A 15,749-nucleotide genomic window follows, 5' to 3' on the forward strand; every position below is an offset into this window, starting at 1 on the left:
AATCATTCATTTGTCTTTTTTGACCGACATTGACTGCATAAATGAAGTGCTCCTATTTGATATCGCCTTATGTTTTCCATTTTTTTCGCCTTCTTTCTTACATGTCTCCTGCCCTACTTTCTAAACTATACAAATCCTGACATGAGATACGACCAAAACATTATCAAGAGAAAATAATGATGAGAAATTACGTGACAAACTGTGTGTTGAATGTATTTAATAGAAGCTGGAGGCTATCGGATTTCTTTTTTTAATAACAACACTTAGCTCAAAACAGCAGCCAAGAGCCCTGAGGTTACTAATGGACTCATTAAGACATATGAAGTCCAAAAAAAAAGTTTCAACTCCAACTTTAGCACGGAATGTTTTAATTGGCTCCTACGCTTGAAACATTATATAAAACACATTTATCAAATGGCTACATTATTTTACTAGCGCTGTCCAGGTTACTCGATTAATATTATTTACTTGTTTTTAACTACTAAACAATACCAAACAAGGATAAATGGGGAAAAATGGTTTTGGGATACTAGACTTGTAATATTTATAGTCTGTACACCAACAACATGCAGCAGATAAAATATGTATTTTTTTATTTAGGAAAAAGACCATCTCGATTTTTTTTTCTCTTTACTACAGTAAATGTATTCTCTAAATTCTAGCCCAAAATGAGCTCTCACATTGAGAAACAATTCTAATCAAATGTGCGTGCCTGCTGATAAGGTTTTCCAATCAGAGCGGCCCGCCTGGCGTCGGAGTTACGCAACGGGAAAAATGAGCGATAAGGAGCGGGAAGAAAATAATGTGCAGTCTCAGCAAGGTGAAGGGATTATATTTTGCAATCGGATAATAATGTTTTGACCCTCAAATTACTTGGGAGAGAACCGGCTCCCAATTCAATTTGCGCATCTCGTCTGCGTGATGGGGTGCACTCATTTCGCCGAATGGAAAAATGGAGAAATCCGTGGGATTTAGATAGGACTGGTGGAAAATTTGGAGATCTAAAAGATTTGAGCATTGCAGAAGTGCTTGAAGAAAGCTTTTAAGATTTCAATCCATCAATATAGACAAACCTTTCCAGCGATGTCATCATAATGACATTAGCTTCCCAACTCCGTGTTGAAAAGGTGCACAGTGAGCTGCGGGCTACAAGTGGATGTGATGCGGTATATTAAAAGGAGGCCTGCGATAGCCGCCAGGGAACACCAGGCTATTTCTGTGGCAGCCAAGAAGAAGACATCACAAATGTGCAACGTTCACAGAATACCTGAGTGAGTAAGATTTGCTGCAATGTAAGGTTGCACCAAATTGTGGAACCTCCAAAATTGGATAAATCCACATTCTATGTTAATAATAGTCATATTCTCGTCATGTCTTCAGGCACTTGAACCCCATGACCATGAAATGGCTTCAATCTTATTCCAGCAGCTTTCTTACAAAGCTGTGCAGTGAAGTTCAAGTGTCCTCTGATAACCCAAATAGAACCACTCTTGGGTTCATTCACCACGCACGAGGTAGTATCCGAGCAACTTCCTCCGCAGGGAGTCCTTTCTTGTCCTTTTAGAGCATTATTAAACCCTGCAAGGGTCGCATGTGGATAAAAGCGCTCCTGCTCCATGGGTGACTTCTCTGACATAATACAACGCAAAAAAATAGGAGCCGACGAAGAGCTACGGTACAATTTATTCACCATTTTGTCGCTCGACTTGAAGCCGTCTGTGAAACCAAGACATCCAAGGCCGGTCACCTCGTCAGTAAGTCATTTTAACGAAGCATCCGACGCCTTGACGGCGACGCGCTCACTCATCCGGACGACATCATTGCCGACCTGGCATTGACTCATTGTCAAAATGTGATGAAATGCGTCAAATCCAAAGTTGGCATGATGCGTTAAAGGCTGGAAATGGAAATGAACTGTGGCCTGAGTTTACTTGTGCAGTTCATTTTAATTCATTGGGGCAAAATGAAGGTTTTTATGGCATTGTTGAGCCACAATCTTTTATGTGGTGATAACTCCTCGTTAGAGTGGGATGTTTTTACCTTCATGATTAACAAGGAGTCCAAATCCGCAGAGTTGCACAGATACGGTGCGAGCTTGCTCCTCACACATACTTTCACGCACGTCTTATGAATGAGCCCGGATTCTGGCATGAAAAGAGACTTGGCAGCTCTGAAGATGGAATTCCTGCCGGCGAGGCTGCGTGTTTACTTCCCCAACAGAGAGAGCGGCAACCTTCACAACCTCGACTCTTAACCTTACAGACAGCTTCCGTGGCAGCCGTTTATCTCGTCATCGGAATGCCATGCTGACATTCGAGATGATGCGGCGAGAATGCATTCTTTATATTCAGATTATTTAAAAGCAATATAAGAAGTGAATCGGGAACTGTGCCGTTTGGAAAGACACAATGATGCGTTGTACGCGCATTTTGCGTGTCGGCACTTAGCCGAAATGAAAACGCAAAGGGAGCACTCACACTGGAGCTTATTAAACAAATCCTTATCTAGATGTTAATCCCTTTATCGGGCTTTGCCGCAGAGCAGTGATACTTTGGAGCATATCGACTGCAAACATTAAGCTGGTGAAAACACCAATTTCTTTTCTTTATGTAAAGTTGCTGAAACTTTCAATGCAAACAATTGTCAGCTACAAAAAAGGTGGAAAATGGAGATTTTTTTTCTTAAAAACAGCACGTTGCTATTGCGCAAGATGTTTTCCATGATTGCCATGTGTCTCCATTTGAGAAAACATCTTTAATCATCTGATGCTATTCTGCAATTAAAGTAAACGGAACATGGTCCATCACGTAAAGAGGGAAAATGAAACGTTTTAATGGTTGAAGCTCCCTGAAGTTGCACGGATTTATCGAGTGTAATTTTTATCAATCATATATTCCGAAATGAAACTAGGGGAGAGAACAAAAGGGTAAAAACAGCAATCTGCACCTTACGATATGTTTGTATATTTTAAGTACAGAGCTCAATAAATGTCTTGTAGGATCTAAACAGGAAAAAAAAAAGCTTATGATTCATAATTTATCAACTTTATGTCTCAGCTTTGTGCACAAACCTCAAGGCGGTGCCAGAAGTAGACATGATGTTGTGCCTATTTTGCATATATTCTAATATTTAACATCATTTTTCCCTTTCCAAATAGGACACAAATAGATTGCATTTAAGTGTACCTAATGAAACGACTGTCGGAGAGTAGCACTGCAGTTATCTAATTCATTGGAGCATATGATTTCTGCCAGTGAAGGGCAAGCAGATAAGGAGTTCTTCTGGTGTTCCATTATGCTGCTGTGGCCCGTCATATCAAACCATAAGTACAGACAGCCCATTTAAATCTGACCAAGCCATTGAACACATCACTGGATTATTGTTTAATCAGTATGAATAGAAAGCAAGCTAATTGCGGTTCCCCTGACCACTTCTCCTCCACAAAGCCCTGCATGTTGCTTATCTCCGGCGGTAAATAAAGTGCACTTATATAGCGCTTTATCTTCACCCTATATGGTGCCCAAAGCGCTTTTACAAAGCCTCACATTCTAATCCAACTCCCATAACACTAAACAGATGCCACAAAGATCAAAATCTTCTATAAATGCGGCATCAAATGTTTTCACTGTGTAAAGCTGTTAACAATATTTACCAGTGAATTGAAAAAAAAAAATGAATGGGTGCAATTATATTGAAGTCCACAGGAGGGCGATAAAATCATTAAATAGCATTTAGGTGAGTACAAAGCTCTACTGGATTCATTTAATTTCACATTAAATTCTTGTTGTGACTAACAAAGGGGAATTTAGATGTGTAAATTAGACTGTGTCAAAAATATCATAAATAATAATAATTAGAAATGCCTTTCACCTATTTCTTGACATTTTTTTAAATGTAACAGGCCATAATAAAGATCATCATAAAGGATTTAAAGGGTGTTGGCCATAGTCCAGTTACACATCATGCACATCCTGGGCAACAGTGCTCCCTATGGGTACTTGCACAGAATTTCCCAAACTGGAGCCAGCTGGGAGAAAGAAAATACATTTACAGGTTCATCTGAGGGCGTAAAGGAGAACTCACAAGCTTGTTTTACTACAAGTACCAACATTTGACGACACTGCTACACACATTCATTATGGCTGAATGAGTTTGTCAGCTGTGGCTGTAGGAAAATAAATCATATTTTGACACCAAATATCACCGCTTCCTTTGCTTTAAACTAATTTGCAGACACTTTGTAATCCCATGACAACCATTTGAAATTTTAAAGGAAAAAGACTTGTCAATATTTAAGTAAGCATCTCATAACCTGGCGCACAAAACCAACATAAGTCATGATTGCAATTTAAGATGAATGATATTTTTGCTTAAAGAACCACGAGAAGTCAAAAGTTGCTGTCTCGGAATTTCACCACTGCTGTCTTTCACCTGACCACAGCTGCAGATGGAGAGCTTGGCGGGCATTCAATGTCAGACTCAAAATTGAAGATAGACTTAAATATTTATCTTGCATGTGTTTAACATCTGCAAAAAAAGTAAGGGGTTATACGGAAACTATTCAACTGAAAATGTGTGTCAAGCGGTATGCATAAAAAAAAGAAAACACCAGAAAGGAATGGAAAGAGGACATTGCGACAAAGATGTTGCAGGAAGGATCAGGTATCGCGAACGAATCCAAAAGGCAAGCACAAGCAAAACCGCAACTGTCTGTTTGGAGCAGAGTCATCACCACACTTTGGCCCGAGTTTCAAATGGTCCGCTTGTCTGACTCAGCGAATAAGTGGAGGATCACCGCTGCAGCGTGGAGAGCCACCGTCCTGGCACTGCTCCTCACACCAGTGGATTGAAAGGAAGAAGAAAACCAAAGAGAGGAGAGTCGTTATGTCGGTGGATTTTTTGACAGCACCTACTTTGTCTTTCGGCTCCGAAACACATGCGCCATCAATCACAGTGACTTCCCCGAGGACATAATGACTCATCAGCCATATTTGATATAATATCTCAAAGTCCTTTTGGAAATCACACAGGGAGAGTTGAATGGTGCACTCAAAGCATACACATCTCCTTTAAGATGTTTGATATCAAATGCTCCAAGGTTATGATGCAAACACGTTTACAAAGCATCAATCTGATTAGGATGTCTTTGCCTCTACTTTGGCGATCAGAGGATATTCATCTTGAGTGCCATCATCGGCAAACTCCCACGAGAAGGATTCTCTGACAATTTATTCAGATAGCTGCACAATCCAAACAGATTCGGTTCAACCAAAACATAGATGCTACGAGATCTTTGTTGTAGGCCTGTGAATATTTTTAGAATCGATTCATCGAATAATCGGATACAGTGAGTGTATCACAAAACTACCCCCCCATTTCATTGTTTAGTCATAAAAATAAGTTAATAATAATAAAACATCACACAAAAGGGATTACCCAGACAACAAATAGGCCCTGAAAACCAGAATCCGCTCAAAAGTGGAGGCTCAAAAGCAGAGGCTCAAAAGCAGAAATGACACATTCACTGGTAGAAAAAGAGATGAATGGGGCACCATCTCTCTGCAGCGAGCGGCTATTTCCCTCCGACTAAAAACAGCACTTGACATTTGGCCAGCGGCGGAAGTAATCACCGCAGACCTGAACAAATAGAAAGGTAACATCTCAGACCATCTCTCAGGGGCCTCGAGGAGATAACACCCTGCGTGGCCTGTTGGCAGAGATGCATCCCTGTTATTCCAGAGAAGTAGCCGTGCTACTTTGTTTGGAGACAAAGTAACTGTTGAGACATCTATTGGCTCTATATATCCAATAAGGAAAGCTCAAAGTGTGCCTGTGTGTGAGCCACCAGGGGGATTATTTTTCACCATCTCACCAGCCAAGCTAAACAGCGCAGCAACACTGCTGATTCGTCACAGTCAAAAAGTCCGAACGGTCCTCCCTCACATTTGTGGCTAAGGAAACATTTCACAAGAGGAGGCGTCTTAAAGAAACAGTGCTTGGATCTGTTTTGCACTAGTTCATCACATCTTAATTGATAGTAACATTTTGATCAATTGTATTTTCCCCCCACAAACACAAACAAAGACTGACTATAAATTTTAATGCTTGCTAAATAATGAGGACAGATGGCCATGTCAGAAATATCTCCAGCTATCATCAAGACTTCTAATTTTAGGTAGCCCTGATTTATGTGAACCACTACAGAATGATGTTTGAGGGATTAAATAATGGAGATTTAATACGGTTAGTGATAAGGAATACATAAGGCCAATTCATGAGTGTGTGTCTGCGCACAGTATGCGCAAGCATGCCCACTTATAGTAACTGCTGTGGTCTTGGCAGCTTTATTCCCATTAGCTAATTAACTTTAATTATATTAAACATCATCAAGTAGGAGCCCTATCGAATGCTAATTAGAAATCTCGGAGTCTGAGGCGACTGTAGCGTCGATCTCAGTCAGCCCTGAGAAATTAAAGCTCACCCTTCCGTGGAAGCTTTTTTTTTTGCCTTTTATTGTGAGCAGGTTGCATCATCAAATCACTGTCCTCAACCACTTTTCTCTGTATATCATTTACATGTTTTGACCTTTCCATTCACCAGTAAGCTAGATCCTGTATCAAAAAGGAGAGGCTGACTATTTAACATTTAGTGGCGAAAAGTCACACGGCTACAGAAGCACAAGGGCGGTTGTAATTTCAGCAAATCGATAAGGATAAACATCAAACGGATATAGCGGGGACATCTCAAGATGAAATAATCCCACGCGCACGCACAATGACGTCATGCACGTCCACTTTAAACCCTAACCGCATGAACATGACTCAGACAAATAACCCGGACCAGAACAGCAGCTAATCCCCGCTAATGGAATACTGTAAGTAGCTGCTCACAACTATAAAAAAAAAAAAAAAAAAGCTGGGACTGCATGGAAAGAACATAGAGATGGTCGTGATTCGCCACAAAGAATGTTTGCATGCTTAAATGGTTATTTTATCCCATTTGATCTAGCGTCACATGTCTCAACCCAAATATTTTATTGTCAGACTAGAAAAGAACAACCCTGGCATCTGGGAATAACACTAACACAATCTTATCATTTTTTCTTAAACGTATCATTCTAATTACGATCACTTGACACTCTAATTAAAATACTTCCCTTGCATGCATTACACCACAAAGGAAATGCACATAAAATCACATTTTTTAAAGCTGCCACCAAATTAAGATGAAAAGCTCGCAACATTGATAGTGAATCGTGGAAAGGAATTCTAATTACGGCCCATATATCATGATAAGATAATGTTTATCGGGCAATGCGGTGGGCCTAGTGGTTAGCGCATCTGCCTCGCAGTGATGAGGTTCTCAACCCCAGGCTTCCTGTGGGAAGTTTGAATACCGTCCCCGTTATTATGTGTAGACCTTCTCAACTATTTCTATCAATAATGATTTTGCAGTCTTTGGGAACGCTGTTTGCTAACCAATCCCACGTCCTGGTGCCCCATAATGAGCTTCGCCAAGTGGATGCCTGAGGCGGCAAAAGGTCAGAGGTTGAGCTGCTCAGGCTCTCTAATTGGCACAATGACACTTTAGCAGCCCGGCCACCGAGGTGATTAGAATTAGTAACGGCAAAAGGACCAAGAAAATTAAATAAACATCGCATTCAAGCGATGTGCACTTGAGCAGTTAAAATAATCACAAAGCAGAGTAATGGAGGAAATCTATGAATAGCAAGAAAGTAAGTAGGGAGGGAGTTAGGGTGGGATGTGGGTTGACTAAAAACACTAATAATTATATCCATGGCAACCAAAGTCAATAAAACCTAAAGGCGGTCATAACACATCCCATAAGTTAGCTTTTATTTTGCTAATTATTTTGATGAACATTCTTGTGGCACAAATAAATTAAAAGCCTTTGCTAAAGAAGAATTTCCGGGAAAAGCCTTCCAAAGTTCATTTTATCTTATAAGTTATTCAGCAGTGGGTTGTCATCATATAATAAAACTGTGCGCGCGATATTTACAATACATATTCATTACGACTCAGTATTTATGGAACAAGGGCTAGTGTAAGCCAAAAGTTTCATTTCTTATAATGCCGCACGGGGGAAATGAAATGGAGCATTAAAGCCCTGGCTGAGGCTTATTTACTTTTCCATGAATCCTTCAACTGGGTAATTGACAACTCTGCAGGGCTGACTTTATTCAGGCAAGAAAAGCAAATATCAACCACGCACGGCGAAGAGAAGGCTCGAGGGAGCGAAATACCTGCTGAAACACTCAAGAGCATATGGGAGCAGTCAAGCAGCTTTTATAAAATATGTCTGTTCATGTACCGTTGCAATTTTGCTTCCTTTTACAATATTACAAGGTGAAGTCACTTTGATTTGAGAAAACGCTGTGAATTCATCTAGCGAATAAAAGGAGCGTATTTTGGGCCATCAGTCGTGACAGTGTGGGAGGGGAGCATTTCCAGACAGAGCGGCAATTTCGCAGAACACCGTCTTTACTTTGAAACCGGTTCTGGGAAAACGAGTTAAGGTTCAAGCGGCAGCGGCTTCTCTGTGGTTCCTCTGTTGCGTTTTTTTAGCACTTCAAACCAAATCGCAAACGGCCTCATCTCCAAAGAAGCAAGGAACTGAACTGAAGAACAGCAGATCCAAAATCTGATGAAAAAGACATCAAATTTCCAAAATGGATTAGCTTATGCTGGGGTCTGGTTGGTAGTCAAGGGAACATATTTGAGTTTCGGAAAATTATAGGGTCGAACCAAACTTGAGAACTGCAAATTACGCTTTTGCTTGTGACAATATAGCCATTTGAATGCAAAGCCACCCCCACACAAGCTGCTGAGACATTACATGCAGATGACCGCATGATTTGGGGGCGTGGCCTGTCAAAAATGAATCCCCCTCAGGCTGACATATAGCAAGAAAGAAGAAGAGACAAGGCAGGGACCAATATGTCAAAAAAGAAGCTGTGACAACAAGGGAGGAACCTGCCAACGGAGCTGACGGCCAACACACCCACAAAATAAAAGCCCAGACAAAGACAAATAATGTTTTCCTTATCAAACTCGTAAATGTGTCAATTAAAGGCCACGGAAATCTGGTGGACTACAAATCTGAATAATTACAATATGTAAATATCTGAAAGTGTACAATGAATATAAAATGATGCTAAAATAAAAGAAAAATGTTTAAGTTGCCATAACAGCATTCACCACTAGATGGCAGACATCACTACTCATCTACATTAGAGAAGAACATACAACATGCTCAAATTGTATTTCTGCTTCTTGAGTTTTCCACTTTTGGAGCATTTGGTAGTTCCACAGAAAAGAATAACAGAATTGACTCTTACCTCAGCCGATCCTCTTCTTTCTTTCTCAGCTTCATGTCCCGTTGGACAACTTTCAGGACATGTTCAGCTTCGTCGTCCGTCAGGCCGGACAAGTCCAGCCTGCGGCCCATCTTCACTTGACTTGCCACGCTGGGCCACGAGAGGATGACGATGAAGAAGATGAGGAGGAGCAGGCGTATACTGTTGGGTGCTAGAAACCTGGAGAAAGTGATAAAAGACTCTTAAGATTTGATCTCGTTCTGTTTTTTGTATTGCTTTTGTTTGAGTCCGTTGGGTTCTTGTAATCTTTGGAAAGGCAAGATTTTTGGTCCGACTAAATATTCTGGACGTTCTTTCTTGAGATGGAGGGGTAAACAGAAAACAGACAGGGCTCTACAGAGACAGACGAGTCCACGGCCAGAAGTAGAACGTCCATTAACCACAGTGTCCAAACAAGATGGGAGTGCACTTGCAGATTGATGATGACTCACAAGGCCGACAATTATGCTTGATCTATTATTGGGCCGATAGCTTCATCGACTAAGTGCCTCCTCTTTACGCGTATATCACTCATTCCTTGAGTCGTCCCATCAAATCATCTGCCAACTTTATCAAAGAAAATGCTAAAAAAAAAGAGAAGCAATGCTTACTAGGTATATCTTGGCACTTTTTAAGCTTCCCATCGCTATTCATTTTGTATGAAGCCATTAGCCTCTAATGGACTGTGTGGGCCATCTCAGTGCTGAAGTCAAATTGCTTTAAATTGACCAACTGGCGTCGTTTTGTTGAGAAAGCATGGCTAAATATTCTTTCTCAAGCCATCATCCTATTTCAGCCCAACAGATTTCTCCTTCGGGGTGGTTATGTGAGTCATTTGTTTTGGTTGGGAGTATTAGCGTAATGGCAAAGCCACAAGGACACGCGCAAGCAAACGGAAGGGAGCGAGGGAGCTTTTGTCACGTCGGCAGAAGATAAAAGCGACAACATCTCGGCGTATCAGGTATCGGTGCTGTGCGGTCGGTGTAAATAAGGACGGTCACAGTGGCATTCACACACGCTCCTGGCTCAGCCGCTGTGATGAGAGACTTTGCCCTTTGCCTGGGGAAAAGGCCAACTCTGACACAGTCATATTTCACAACTGCTACACACTTGGTGACATGTGCATGTTCACAGCAAACAAGCGCAGCCAAGTGCAGTTGGAGAATAAAGCTATCCATGTTGTCATAAAAATAGTGGGGAGTGGGGCTAGCAAATATTCTTAGAATCGATTAATCGGCTAACATTTTAATTTGCATGTAAATGTATTACAAAGCCTTTTTTCGCCATTTATTGTTTAGATGATTTGAACCATTCTAAGGTACGGCTCAATGATTACTTAATTATTAAAACAGTTGTCGATTCATGTGAAAATCGATTACTCGATTAATTTGCTAAATCTTATTCCTGACAAAGGGGACGAACGATTTTCATCGGCACAATCCGATACTCTAAACTCCTGTTTTGACACCACTATCATAGCAAGCAGAATAATTCTGCCTCAAGGAATCTCTGTAGTGGTTTGGTGTGATGTAATGTCAAAAAAAAACGATACGAGCTGAAGACTAGAACTCTGGCTGAGAGTGTGTCAAAGCAATATAAAACATGCAAATGCCCCCCCTAGAGGCTGTGAGCAACATGATGCATAACATCGAAGCAATCTGATACTTATTACGCAAATAAAAATGATCCTTATTATCTGACTATCTGCACCACGCCCATTTTTTTTTTCATTGAAGGCTAGGATTAGTACCTCATAGCATTGCTGCTAAGTAATCAGCCATGAATACTACTCTCAGGCCCCTTTAGTGAAGTATACACCAATACACAGCAGCCGCATCGAGTAATGAGAGGACCTAGCAGTCCAGCAGGGTACAGTCACCATGACAACATCAAAGGAACATGCTGGAAGAAGTGATAGCAAGTCTGACAACTTATTCAAATGAGTGTGAGGTATAGCAGGTATAAGAATAGGACAAATATTTCAAGTTCTGTGTAGAAAACAATTGATATTTTTGTTTTTGTTAGAACTTCATTTTGGGGCAATAGCTAACTAGTAACCTCAGCATGTTATATATTTTTTAATCATATATGCAGTCCGACACGCTTAGTGCTGAGGGAGAGATAAAATGAGGTCACGCTGAGACATTTCCCAGGAGGAGGTGATAATGGACACAATGTGCTCAAGGCAAAAAAATGGCAGGCAGGTGAAGGCAGTTACTAAATGAATTGCTTGTCAACAGAGTTGGGTCAGATAGTAAACGTTACAGCTTGTAGATTGAAAGCTTCCAAGATAAACCCAATGCAAATCAAATCTGGATGACATTCTGTTTGCACCAGTGATGGCAGAGTGTTGTCAACAGGCAAGTAGCTAGCACAAACAAATCAACTGTGCACCAATTGTTCAACTAAATCTCTACAAACACTCAGCGCCGGCCGGCCGGCCGGCCAGCCGGATTTTCAGCTTGCATTCCAGAGGGATGAGGGTTCATTCATCTGAAACAAAACATGACTTTGTTTTTCTTAAAACCTGCAGCTCATTAATAACCCAATTTTTATTTTTTAGCATTTTATAGATCCATCAAGCTCCGCACCATGCACATTTAATGATTATTCTCACATGCCCCCCTTTCTAAATGACTCATTTTTAATCTTACTTTAAAAAAAAAAAAAAGAGCATTCGCGCATTGCCACATTAGGAATGAAAGCGTGTAACGTCGGCGTGATTTTAGCACCATGGAGAGAAAAAAAGGAAACGTCAGGTGACTCGATCGCAGTCAAGAAGGGAAAAAAAAAGTACAAATCATCATCAATGATGTTACATACATCTGCTGCATCCATGCAAAGCTGCGATAAGAAGCACAGCCCGAGCTCGTTTTACATCCATGCAAAGAAGCAATCTCACTCTCGCACACAATCATCTCAGAGACTTGTTGTGGATCACTTACGCGGCGGGATCAGCCGGACCGCCAGCCACACGCCAGCTCTTTCTGCCCAGCGTTAACTTCCACAACACCTGCTGGCCCCCCCTTTTCCTATTTCGTTTGCAGAAGTGAATGGGTGATCACGAGGTTTGTATTACGCAGAAGAGGAAAGGGGAGGGGGGGGGGGGTGCAGGGGGCTGGCACACAACCTGTTTACCGGTTCGCTGAGTGGTTGTGTGCCCATATATGAGGGATGGAAAGCACATGCAATTGGTCAGAAAAAGGTTGATCGCTGATGTGATGGATGTTGGCTCCTCTGCAAAAAAAAAAAAAAAAAAAAAAAATGTTGGCAGTGCAAGGAAGAAGGAGGGGGAGGAAGAAGGGGGAGGCTGGCTGCTTCATTCACAAAGACAGCCACAGTGCAATTAGCCTCCGGGCACGGATGAACACATCCCAATTAATCCTGCACCAATGTGGCACTTTTAGATTATGTTGGCCAGGACTCTATCTAGCATAATATCAATTACTTAATCCCAGGGTAAATTACAAATACAAAATGTCCACTTGTAGCATAGATGAGATCAACTCACCAAGCAACTGAGCATCATTTACTTTTTTTTTTTTTTTTTGTTACGGAAAATCACAAGTCATCAAAAATACCACACTGAAATCTTTTCCAAAGAGGACCTAACAGAGTGCTAGGAACACAGGAAACCGTCAAAGCTGGTAGATGTCAATCACGCCACACTCCTGGTTGTCTCCCGTGACCTCGTCGTGACCCCAGAGAAGCAACTGATGTGTAACCACGACTCAAAATGTTGTTGATTTTCTAGATTTTATCTTTGTGTGACAAAGTGTGCAACACCTCGTAAGTCACGCCTTCTGTTTCTGACTGGAAGAAAAATCTTGGGATGCGGTGGTTGGGGTTAGAAAATATTTGGCTTCAAACTCGCTACAGTGCTTTGTGTGTTCAGTGTTTGGGGATTGAAACAAAAACACACATGCCCCACTATAAACTACTTCGCCTGGTGTGTCAACATGTCTTATTTAAAATGGCAAAGTGTGATTTATTGAAATTTGGTGAGTACGTTGAGGGAGCAGCTCTTTATCACTTTACAGCGCGGCCAACAGAGTATCATGAATCCTCCCGCTCGCACACAAGCACATTTCTACAACAAATATATTATGTTGTAAATCTTATGAAGGACCTCGTGCCCTGTTGCTGAGTCACTTACAATAAACATGTGCTCAGGTTACACCCTTTAGGGGACATTTCAGATGAGGTGAGGAAAAGCAAGCTGTAGTTTATTTATTTGTGCAAATCAGAATAGATAATGCAAAAAAAAAGTCGTTCTGTATATATTATGTATTTTTTTTTAATCATTCAACACAATATTAAATAGCACTGTCAACTTTGTGACTTGAGGTCTCCTATAGTTCATTTTACATCAATTTATAATTACATCATTCATAAATGTAGCATTTATCATTTGATTAAAGGATTTAGATAAGAAGCACGTTGGATAAAGGGGATTTAGTTATTCTGATTTTAATTGGAATCTGCCAATCTTAATCTCTGTTCTCTATTTTTTGTACTTCCATTGCACGTCAACTTGATTGATTGGCGGAAAGCGGACATGGCGGTGCGGGAAATGGAGCGTCGAATAATTTGTCACGAGTCATCGTTCAGAGTGAGGACAGAATATAAAAGTACGTTTTTTGTATCCAGTTGAACCTCTCAAGGTTGTGCAGTTGGAAAAAAAAATACATTTTGGGGGGAGGTGGCAGAACTGGTTGCTCACCAAGGGCACACATTTTGTTTGTTTGTGTGTTTCTTTATTTGATAGCTGTGCCTGCCAACACTATTGTGAGAAAGACAATTACACAGTTGGGGAAGCGTTGCACAAATATAATGAGAAGCATAGGACTTATTTTTGAACCTCTTATCTAAATGGGAAGAATTGTATTTATGTCAAGAAAATGAGAGGTCTACCATGCCAGTCCTCCCTCCTGTGTCATGCAAATTAGACTTGTGATTGTGTGTCTTTAACGGTGGAACTAAATTTCCCATGACTTACTTTTGACTTTTAAACAAAACAGAGGTCGACCAGATTGTATTTTCGAGATATGACACATGGTATTGCACCAATCGGATGTTTGCTCAAGACAATTCCATTAGTGCAAAGCTCCCACGCAGCCAGCATCCCTGTCTTTACTCACCTCCTACTAATTATTATTTTTTCCAATGAGGAAAGCCCACAACATATTGTGTGGTTGCTCTCCATCCGGACTACATTAGTCACACTAACTCCTCTGTGTGTCGTTTTATGAGTGTGAGTGAATTTGCGTGGTTCTATTTCGCAATCGGGGAGGGGAGGTGCGTGGAAGTGTGCGGGTTATTTAGCAACGCATCATTCCAACAAGCCCGGGAGACGGATGATTAATTAATGACGATACAGTGAATGAATTGGTCACTCAGCATCAATAAAGCCACACAAACCGTGTTGACAATACATCATGCAACTAAGATCATATAATATATAAAAAAATAAAAGATTGATCCATCGCACCTGAGTGTGGAACAATCCTCGTCGTCTCACTGCCGTCGCAGGAAAGCCGTCCACGCCCGCTCGCATCCGCACGCATCTTGCTCCTCTCCCAGCCCACAGTGGCATTGTTTGAATACAACCGCTTGCTGCCATGGTAACCAGAGCTGAGAGACGATGGGATATAAATGAGAGATAGGGAGAGGCCGTGACCCTGTGCTTGCTCATGACGTCATGACAGAAAAGACAAATTGGCTTTAATTAGAACCTTCCTGTTTGAATCACTGCTTCGTTAAGCTGTTCAGGTATGCATGGAAATGGTTGGTTGACATGATCTCATTTGGAATCCTTGTTCAACATGCATGCGGAATTTTTTTACGCCAGCTCCGATGTATTAAGAGTGCAGCCCCCGTGATTCCAACAGTGTGGCACTTTTCTATTTCGGGTCATATTCACACATGCTCATGACCCACTTCCTGGCGTTGGCAGCATACGATTGGCTCGCCGCTACTATTTTAAACCACACCGAGGTGTTGATCACACCCCCGAGTCGTTGTTACTTTGAATTTATGGAATTGATGTGCCATGAAATGAACACGCTTGACTGCAGGAGTGATGTAGACACTTTGAGGTATTAAATGGAACTAGAAATGCTTAGGAAAGCATCACTGATTTGTTTTTTCTTTTTTTGAAAATCCTCTACAAGGTTAGCATGGCATATATCCTTATGAATTTTCATCGTTGGATTTAACATGATGATAAACACCAAGCAGCGTGAAATTAATAGCGCTACACACAAGTGATTTAAATAATCATCTTTTTGTGTTGCTCAAGATAATATTGTGCCCATTTAGGAGAAGTTGCCTACTTTATGTTGATAAATAAACCAAAGAGCCGGATGTCATT

General features: G+C 41.1%; 1 protein-coding gene across 3 annotated transcripts in view; it reads right to left on the reverse strand.

The window, feature by feature from the left end:
- Positions 1 to 14,969, reverse strand: part of LOC125985680 (rab effector MyRIP) — a 41,961-nt gene extending 26,992 nt beyond the window's left edge. For 2 of the 3 annotated variants that reach the window (XM_068648765.1, XM_049748657.2), the window contains exons 1-2: positions 12,322 to 12,451; positions 9,359 to 9,556 (exon numbers count right to left, since the gene is read on the reverse strand). In XM_068648765.1, coding sequence (XP_068504866.1) covers positions 9,359 to 9,468 — 110 coding nt within the window. In that variant the 5' untranslated portion in view covers positions 9,469 to 9,556; positions 12,322 to 12,451. Of the gene's footprint in view, positions 1 to 9,358; positions 9,557 to 12,321; positions 12,452 to 14,867 lie in introns of those variants that run through there. The other variant, XM_049748658.2, reaches the window with a different exon arrangement.
- Positions 14,970 to 15,749: the final 780 nt, after the last annotated feature.

This window comes from Syngnathus scovelli, chromosome 18 (assembly GCF_024217435.2).
Source record: "Syngnathus scovelli strain Florida chromosome 18, RoL_Ssco_1.2, whole genome shotgun sequence".
NCBI classification, from domain to species: domain Eukaryota; kingdom Metazoa; phylum Chordata; class Actinopteri; order Syngnathiformes; family Syngnathidae; genus Syngnathus; species Syngnathus scovelli.